At 38.5% G+C, this 10,356-nt stretch overlaps 1 protein-coding gene across 1 annotated transcript; it reads left to right on the forward strand.

Annotated features, from left to right (window-relative positions):
- Positions 1-79: 79 nt before the first annotated feature.
- Positions 80-10,223, forward strand: LOC146624122 (choline-phosphate cytidylyltransferase B-like). Its single transcript, XM_085363713.1, has 8 exons — positions 80-256; positions 5,409-5,508; positions 5,859-5,975; positions 8,803-8,954; positions 9,061-9,139; positions 9,232-9,374; positions 9,466-9,654; positions 9,861-10,223. The coding sequence occupies exons 1-8, from the start codon at positions 170-172 to the stop codon at positions 10,095-10,097; spliced, it is 1,104 nt and encodes a 367-aa protein (XP_085219839.1). The 5' UTR covers positions 80-169; the 3' UTR covers positions 10,098-10,223.
- Positions 10,224-10,356: the final 133 nt, after the last annotated feature.

The following is a 10,356-nucleotide window of genomic DNA, read 5'->3' on the forward strand; positions in this document are numbered from 1 at the left end:
TGAACTTTGCCCGCTATGTTATCCTGTCATCAGGGTCAGGCAGGGTGATAGGATGTATACTTCAACAGACACACAGCTTTAGAGATCCTTCCCTTGCAGTAGTAGGGCTGACAGAGAGGAGCACCAGGCTTGTGCAGTGTTATTGTTGGCTGAAAAAAGAACATCCCAGATGGCTCGCAGGAGACGAGGCCGTGGCGGCAATGGACAGCACCATCAACAGGCTGCCGCACACAATCAAAGAGGAGGCCCTCGCAGGGTAAGCCTGCTTCTGTCATTAGCAAAGAGAACCAACTGCACACTGTTTTTCAAATAATAAACAACAGGGAGCCCCACGAGATCCCCTCTTATTTTGTTTTTGTGAATATATTTAGAGGACACTATAATGAAGTGAGGTATATCTCTGCCTTATACTGCATTATTATTTAACATGCTTTGAATATTACTGAGGTAATCTTTTCCACTGTGGTTATATGACTGGGATAAGTTAACCGATTAACTCCGTGGAACAGCATGACTCATGTCTGCAGTAGCAATCATTAATGTCAAAAGGAATTAAAGACTTAACACGAAAACAATAATTATTTATTTGAATTTTAATTCTTACATTTATGTCCGATGTGGAAATATGCTGGCTTGTGCACTGTAATCCCTAACAGTTGTCCTAGCTCATAACTAATAAGCTCATAACACTCAAATGTCGTTTTGTAGTTGAGCAAACTATAAAGTATTGAGCTCTGTTGGCTTTTATGCAGCTTTAATTGAATAGGGCTCAATATTTTTTAGCTAATTTTTTTGGAACGCTCAGAAAGTTTAAGAAGCATATATTAGTGACGTTCTGGTGGGTGGAGTCTTGTCGCTCCCTCAGGAAAGCTGAGTCAGCCATCTTGAATTTACCTTGATGCAGGGAAGATTTGGCCAGCCCTGTGGATTAAGAGTCCCCAACTTCAACCCACCACGACCACCACCTTATTTTTTTTCATCAACTGCCCTAAATTTGGTAAGTCTAACGTGTTTTTGTTTTGTTTAAATTTAATTTCGATAAACATTCTTTTTTTATTTTTTACTGGAAATATATTCGTACTTTGTGCACAGTGAATGTTTGTTATAAATGAATTCGAATCCAAGTAATTGTAATTTTTGAAGTTTTCGAATGTGACAAATACGTAATGTTATTTCAAATTAGAATGGTGTAACGTTTTGGCGGTTTTCCGTGGGGGACAACATTTCCCATAATGCATTGTATTCTTGCCCGGGAGGTTGACGGTGGCAGTTCTAGCTCCATGCGTTTGAACTTTCTACTAAAACGTTCTACTGTCCGTTTTTACCGGTTGTCGTATTCGCCGGTAATGCACGTGCGTATTGTGAGTATAGCCTACTTATTTCAATAATTGTCCGTGTTACACAGTCAGTAGTTTACGCTGTTGAGCTGTGTGTGTGTGTGTGTGTGTGCTAGCATGAAGCGAACAATAATAAACAACATGAGTGTGTTATCATTATGGTAATTAGACACATGTTTGTATTTTTTCGTAGTCTCAAATGTGTGGTTGTGAGATAATCTCGAAATCCTTTTAACAGTTTAGAGGGGTATTCCACTAAGCGAGCTCTACAAGTCAAGGCTTGCGGAAAAATGCATCGCCTGATTCAGCCTAACATTATACACTGGTCGAACTCTGTGCTACGAACGAAGTTCAGCTAAATTGTTCACGCTAATTCGACAAGGCTCAACCAGCCAGACTGAGGCGCCTCCTTGACACCTTTAAGCCAGACCCTATCGATCTTTGATAGATAAATTGAAATGAAATGAAAATAAAGAGCCACGTTCTGCTCCCAGGCTAAGAAAGAATCATTGATGCAGACTGTGCGGATCACAAATACTCCCTAACCTGTAAGGCTGGGGTGTCCAAACTTTTTTCACTGAGGGCCACTTACTAGAAATTAGGTAAATAACCTTAACTTTAGTGTATTAAAGATCACAAAATCACTTAAAAGTGGTCGAATATGTTATATTGTTGAATATAATTAAAGACAAAACTGCCTTCATCACAGCTTTCCATAAATGGATCTTTATTGATTCAGTCAGAAAAAGCTTTGGTAGCTTATTTTCAGAACAGCAGCCTCAGATTTCTTCTTAGACAGAAGATTTACAGCACAGAGAAAAAACAATAAAGGGGAAAATAGGACGGGTAAATTTCAAGTTTGATATTTAAGTTATTAAGCTTAGCAACACACCTATCAACATTAGTTTGAAACGGTTAACATTAACAGACTGAACTGGACTTAATAACAGGAGTGCATATAATCTTAGTAAATTATTGTGGTGAGTATCAGCTGCGCTGGGTATGTAAATCGGGCCATCCAGCTGCGGTGCTGATTTGACGTCACACAAATGTCACTTGATCAAGGAGCAGATCTGCATCAGATGAGATCAGCTGACTACGTGTGTGTGTGCTGTGCAAAAAATGTTTTTGAATATTAATAAGTCGTCTTTGTGCACATATTGTTTACAGATATCAGACTGCAAAGAGTACTACAGAGAGTCAACATTTCACCAGTTGTCAGTGGGTGAGTTTTATAATTTGTCCTAATTTAAATAAAAAATAAATACAAAGAAACTAGAGAATTTTGCCCTGAATTATTCAAAATTTTTAGATTTTTTTGGGTTACCCTTCTAGATTGATAAGTTTAGCCCGTTACACAAAAAGTTTGGACACCCCTGATCTGTAACAATGACAATCAGAACATGGCTATCCAACACTTTGTTTTTACTCTGCATTTGTGTAAATACTATTCTAATAGATATTGTATGTTCATCTAGGAACAGCATGATGTAAATACAAGACGGGCCCTCGTCCTTCGTGCACTTCCTGTGTACACCTGCGTGAAGATGCCTCCACGTTATTCAGGACTTGTGATGTAAGTGTACTGGCCTCAGCATCAACCCCTTTGCCTAGCTGTTCAGTCAAACATATGACATCACTCAGAACTCAAGGAGAACCAGGGTGTATATCAGGAAGGAGGTTCAACACAGTCCTCATCTGACTTGTTTTCTCCCATATATCAACTATTGTTGAATAAGATTGCAAGAAGATTGTTACGCATAAACCAGAAAACATGAAAATAGTTGAAAGATTATTAAACAAAAACAAATCCACAGATAAAAACTCTCCCTTTTAAAATTCAAGTGTTCTATTTTTTTGGAGGTGCCATGTTGTGGTCAGAGAAATGTTTGGTAAATAACAAAAACAAATATCTTGGCATATATTTATTATTGAAAACATTTATTTAAACATATGTTTTGAAACCAAACCCAAATTAAGATTATTGTAATGCATCATGATGTATCGCAATATCAAATTAAATCGTTGACATTATAATCCTAAAAGAAACGTGTGACTTATGAAGATTCACACCTCTAATCAGTAGCATGATTTGTGTCCTTGTGGGGCTGAACTCATTCTTGTATAATTTTTGTTTTGCAGTCAGCAGATGGTCCAGACCTCACTGACACTCCTGTGGCTCTGCTGACAGTTGTCACGGATGACACTACTGATTCGGCCCTCTTCAGTCCCGAAAGCATCTGCATTGTCGTTGAGGATGAAATACTTGTGAATGGTCCCACAAATCTGGCTGAGTCATTTCTCCTGCTCTTTGGGTACATCTATGCACTAGACCTACAATACCCAAAGAAACTTGAGCTTACATTCACATTTATCCAGAAGGTTGTGATGTGCCTTGAGGACAACAAACCACTGAAAGGGCGTCTACTGATGCTGAAGAATGATTTGTTCAATGAGTGAATCACTCAGAATGGACTACTTGTTGAGCTGAGTATTGAGGAAGCTTTTTTTTGTTTGTTTTTTTCCTAATCATTTGCCTCTCCTACCTCACATTTAAGATGAATGACTGTTCAGTTCATGCACTATTCATGTTTAATGTTCTGTTGCCTAATACGTAAATGCACTGCCTTGATGTTTGTTCCCTATAAGTACAGCAGTGGAAACAGTACTGTTTTTTTTATGTATTTTTAAAAAAAGAAAGTGAGCTGCAGCTGTCAAGGTACAGTAAGTGTTAAATGCCTCAATGTTCTAATAGCTGCAATTGCTGTTAATACTGAAAATGTTATTGAATTTTAGAATTGAGATGGAGACCCTTGGAGTCTTTTTCTCTTGTTTTATTTATTAAGCACTTTTTTATGAGTGAGCTCTGTTGTTTGTGCCTTTTTAAAAGCACATTGTGTTTAATAAAAAGTTGTTAAATTGTTAGTGTTGTTACTTTCATGTTTTCTAACACTTTTAGCTGATTATAATTTACTGGGCAAACAGTTTAGAATTATTTGTAAGTGTATTTCCCACAGTATTTTAAAAATATTGAAGATTTTAAGTGTTATTTCCCATATTATAAGTGAGAAAATATGAAAAAGTTTGAGTTTATTTCCCACATCGTATGAGTTGCAATATGTAAAATATTTTGAGTGTATTTCCCACCTTAATTAAGTTGAAAAATATTGAACATTTTGAGTTTATTACTCCCTAATTATAAGTTGAGGAATATCAACATTTATGAGTTAACATTGAGGTAATTTAAGGCAACTGCAACTATAATTTTTATTTTAGTTAAACTTAAAACTTTTAAAAACATCACTAAAAAATTGTTGTGTAATCTGTTACACAACAATTTTTGAGTTCTGTGAACTTATTAGGTTTTACAGTGTGCGTCAGTATGTGTATAAGCCATGAAGGCTGAGATCAGAATACAAGACAAAAATTAAGAAGCATAGGAGCATGTTGCTAATGTTTACAAGGTCAAATTAATATTTTGCACTGGTATACTAACCAATCATATATTTGAACACAACTCAGGGAGCAAAAGACACTTAAAAAGAGATCAAGAGTTTAAAGTATATCTTTCAGCACACCAAAGGATAAAGGTGGACATGCATGCAACACAAAGTCTATAGCATCTTTGAACATCCATGTGCTAAAATTGGTTAAAAAAAAACTACCTTTAAGTTATTATCATACAGAGAGGAGGCACAACCTGCAAACTTACCACATCTCATATATTTCTATTATAAGTAATTCACTTAAATGCTTTAATTTTCTAAAGTGTTCCTGTATACTGTCTTACAGTTTCTGTTTTTATGAACCCCGGTGTTTATCAAATGCAACATGACTATACCAATAACATCCACTTCTGGGCAGAAGTCTGAACACGTGCAAGAGATTGGATAAACTTGAAACACGAGCAGTTAGGAATGAAGCAAGAGGGAACATGTTTCGTCAGTAATTACACATAGTTTTGTGTCATATAATGTATTCTGGCGACCTGTAAAATTGAAATGATTTTGAGAACAGATGACTTTTTGCACCAACTGTATCTGAATGTCTCCATCTGGTCTTTGTGTTCAGACTCCACGGGAGCCAGCAGATTTTGCCAAGTCTACAGGTTTTGAATCTGATATCCCACATGACAAGCTCACCATTGCTCAAGCACGGAGGGGGACACCAGGTTGCACTTATCACCACCTTTTTAAAAAAAACTCTGAATACACAGGGAAGATAATTCGGAAAAGAAAAGTTAACCCAAGATGTTTTGCTGTGCTGTAATTGTCTGATATCAGTTATAAAAAAGTGATTTCATTATCAGCATTGTTACATAACTGCCAGTTATTTTGATGATTCAGGGTTTGATCACAGCTGTGAATCTGACTGAGTGACAAATCAGCAAAATAATGATTAACTAACAATTAAAAGCATCACTGTGTCATTAGAATTCCATATTTGTAACAGCAAAAATATAAACTGCTCCAGTTTTATGTCATGACATGACTGCATTTAAAGACCATCCTTCATGTTTAGCTAACCGCCCCGTGAGAGTCTACGCTGATGGAATCTTTGATCTTTTCCATTCGGGACATGCTCGAGCTCTGATGCAGGCAAAGAATGTGTTCCCAAACACTCATCTTATAGTAGGAGGTAAAGTATGCCTTTCATTCACTCGCCACAGTAACGCATGCACAAAGTAACACTCTTTAACCTTCAGGGTCATGAAAATAGACAGAGAAGGCCTCCAAAGAGTCACGTGTACACAGCAGTGAAAAAGCATTTGCCTCCTTCCCGATATCTTTTTTTTTTTTTTTTTTTTGCATATTTGTCACACTCACATGTTTCAGGTCATCAAAGTAATTTTAATATTAAACAAAGACAACTCGAATAAATATAAATGCAGTTATTAAATGATGATTTCATTCAGTAAGTGAAGAACATTCTCCAAACCTTCCTGATTGTGTGTGAAAATACTTCCATTGTTAAATCTTAAAGTAAGTGTGACTAACTAGTGAAAAACTGAAGTATCAGTATGGAAAGATTTACAAAGCCATTTCTAAAGCTTTGGGACTTCAGTGAACCACTGTGAGAGCCATTATACACAAATACAGAAAACTCGGAAAAGCAGTTGCCCTTCTTAGGAGTGTCCAGCATACCAAAATTACTCCAGAACAACATCTGGGGAAGTGCAGGGTCAAGGTTTTAATCAAACAAAGTTTCATCTCACATTGTGATGACCCCCCAAAACCTTTGGAGAAATATTCTGTGCACTGACAAAGGAAATCTTGAACTTTTTGGAAGGTTTGAGTCTTGTTACATCGGACATGAAACTAACAATTTCATAAAAAGAACATCAACACATGGTAGTGGTAGTGTGATGGTCTAGGGCTGCTTTGCTGCTTCAAGACCTACCTGGAAGACTTGAAGGAACCCTGAATTCTGCTCTCTGCTATCAGTTTCTTCTTCAGCTATCTGAAGGAGAATGTCCATCTATTACAGGGAGTGCAGAATTATTAGGCAAATGAGTATTTTGTCCACATCATCCTCTTCATGCATGTTGTCCTACTCCAAGCTGTATAGGCTCGAAAGCCTACTACCAATCAAGCATATTAGGTGATGTGCATCTCTGTAATGAGAAGGGGTGTGGTCTAATGACATCAACACCCTATATCAGGTGTGCATAATTATTAGGCAACGTCGTTTCCTTTGGCAAAATGGGTCAAAAGAAGGACTTGACAGGCTCAGAAAAGTCAAAAATAGTGAGATATCTTGCAGAGGGATGCAGCAGTCTCAAAATTGCAAAGCTTCTGAAGCGTGATCATCGAACAATCAAGCGTTTCATTCAAAATAGTCAACAGGGTCGCAAGAAGCGTGTGGAAAAACCAAGGCGCAAAATAACTGCCCATGAACTGAGAAAAGTCAAGCGTGCAGCTGCCAAGATGCCACTTGCCACCAGTTTGGCCATATTTCAGAGCTGCAACATCACTGGAGTGCCCAAAAGCACAAGGTGTGCAATACTCAGAGACATGGCCAAGGTAAGAAAGGCTGAAAGACGACCACCACTGAACAAGACACACAAGCTGAAACGTCAAGACTGGGCCAAGAAATATCTCAAGACTGGTTTTTCTAAGGTTTTATGGACTGATGAAATGAGAGTGAGTCTTGATGGGCCAGATGGATGGGCCCGTGGCTGGATTGGTAAAGGGCAGAGAGCTCCAGTCCGACTCAGACGCCAGCAAGGTGGAGGTGGAGTACTGGTTTTGGCTGGTATCATCAAAGATGAGCTTGTGGGGCCTTTTCGGGTTGAGGATGGAGTCAAGCTCAACTCCCAGTCCTACTGCCAGTTTCTGGAAGACACCTTCTTCAAGCAGTGGTACAGGAAGAAGTCTGCATCCTTCAAGAAAAACATGATTTCCATGCAGGACAATGCTCCATCACACGCGTCCAAGTACTCCACAGCGTGGCTGGCAAGAAAGGGTATAAAAGAAGAAAAACTAATGACATGGCCACCTTGTTCACCTGATCTGAACCCCATTGAGAACCTGTGGTCCATCATCAAATGTGAGATTTACAAGGAGGGAAAACAGTACACCTCTCTGAACAGTGTCTGGGAGGCTGTGGTTGCTGCTGCACGCAATGTTGATGGTGAACAGATCAAAACACTGACAGAATCCATGGATGGCAGGCTTTTGAGTGTCCTTGCAAAGAAAGGTGGCTATATTGGTTGCTGATTTGTTTTTGTTTTGTTTTTGAATGTCAGAAATGTATATTTGTGAATGTGGAGATGTTATATTGGTGTCACTGGTAAAAATAAATAATTGAAATGGGTATATATTTGTTTTTTGTTAAGTTGCCTAATATTTATGCACAGTAATAGTCACCTGCACACACAGATATCCTCCTAAAATAGCTAAAACTAAAAACAAACTAAAAACTACTTCCAAAAACATTCAGCTTTGATATTAATGAGTTTTTTGGGTTCATTGAGAACATGGTTGTTGTTCAATAATAAAATTATTCCTCAAAAATACAACTTGCCTAATAATTCTGCACTCCCTGTAGTTTGTTTCCCAAAGCTCACTTAGGTTATGCAGTAGGACAGTGATCCGAAACAATCTGCCGTGGCGTAACGTTTAACGGGCCATTCATGGTAGAAAATCCTCCAGTGTGGCCAAATTCAAACAATTCTGCAAAGAAGAGTGGACCCAAATTCCTCCATAGCGAAAGACTGATCTTAATGCTTCATTGTTTATGGAAAAATTACTTCTTCACACAGGGCCAGATAAGGTCGGATAGCTTTTTACCATTAATAAACGAAAACATCATTTAAAAACTGCATTATGTATTTACTCAGGATAACTTGTCCAGTATTAAAATTAGTTTGATGATCTGAAACATGTCAGTGTGGCAAATATGGAAAAAAAAAAAAAAAAGAAATCAGGAAGGAGGCAAGCACTGAAAATCTCTGTGTTCCTAGTGTGCAGCGATGAACTCACTCACAAGTTTAAGGGCTATACGGTGATGACAGAGGACGAACGCTACGAAGCCCTCAGGCACTGCCGTTACGTTGACGAGGTAGTGCGGGATGCACCCTGGAGTCTTACACCAGAATTCCTCAAGAAACATAAGGTCAAAGGTCACACAGTAACTTTAAACACAGCTTCCTATAATGTCATAAAGTGTTAAAGCTATACGGTGTCCAAACTGTCTGTAGACCGTTCTGTTGCATTCATAGATTGACTTTGTGGCCCATGATGATATACCTTACACCTCCGCTGGATCAGAGGACGTCTACAAACACATCAAGGAAGCAGGTGAAGATTCATGCAACGTTAAAATAAATTCTAGTTGTCTTCTTTCTCATAATTAATTACACATATTTAAAGTATTTGTGTGTTCATGTCAGGAATGTTTGTGGCCACTCAGAGGACGGAGGGCATCTCCACATCCGATCTGATCACTCGTATCGTTCGTAATTACGACATGTATGTCAGACGCAACCTGCAAAGAGGGTACACAGCCCGTGAGCTAAATGTTGGCTTCATCAATGTAAGAAAATATTTCATTTTTAATCAAACTTAAAAGGAAAAAAAGGCTGTAAATACAAAATCAGACACAAATGCACCTTACTTTATTTCAGGAGAAAAAGTACCGGCTCCAGAACCAGGTGGACAAGATGAAAGAGACAGTCCGTACGGTGGAGGAAAAGTCGAAACATTTTGTCTACAGGGTGGAAGAGAAGAGCCAGGACCTCATCCACAAATGGGAAGAGAAGTCACGGGAATTCATTGGCAACTTTCTGGAGCTTTTCGGACCAGATGGAGCATGGGTATGTTCACTTTCACCATAAAAACGTCACACACTAACTGTAGCACAAGATTTAATTTCAGTCTTCTTAACTAGAAAAAAGTCTGTGTGTGAGCAAAAACAAGCACGTCTTCATAAACTGAATCACAAGAGGCATTCTTTAAATCACTGCAACAGAACATAGCATTACACACAGTGAAAATCTGATCTGTGTCTGCCCTTGTTTAGCATGCAATTCAGGAGAGAAGTGGCCGTATGCTCCAGGCCCTATCACCCTACTCTTCGCCCCATGGCTCACCAAGCAGCAGTCCCACCAGAAGACGCTCAGTTTCTTCTGACTCCACCCCCTCTTCTGCAACTGCCTCCCCACCTTCCTCTCCATCTTCCCACTCTTCAACTAAAAAGGGGAGACGTTCACGCTCGTCACCGAAAGTTGCCTCTATAAACAGCAAGCATGCACAATGAGCTCCTCATTTGTCCTCTTGCAGTCTATTTGCCATTCATTTGGAAGAAAATGTTCTGAAAGGAGGCTATTAATTATAACTAGCAACTAAAAATGAAAATATTTAATTTATTAGGGGTGTATTTAAGTCCAACGTCATGTACATAATGTGTGTGTACAGAAAAGAAAAGAAAAACAACATTAAAATTTTGTTTGGATGTCATCTTGTATTATCATTTGTGTTTCTTTCATACAACACTAAATGTAATGGAGCACATGCTC

The sequence above is a fragment of the Diplotaxodon limnothrissa genome, linkage group LG10 (assembly GCF_057381915.1).
Source record: "Diplotaxodon limnothrissa isolate DT_005_m linkage group LG10, D_limnothrissa_male_GT1.1, whole genome shotgun sequence".
Classification (NCBI taxonomy): Eukaryota; Metazoa; Chordata; class Actinopteri; order Cichliformes; family Cichlidae; genus Diplotaxodon; species Diplotaxodon limnothrissa.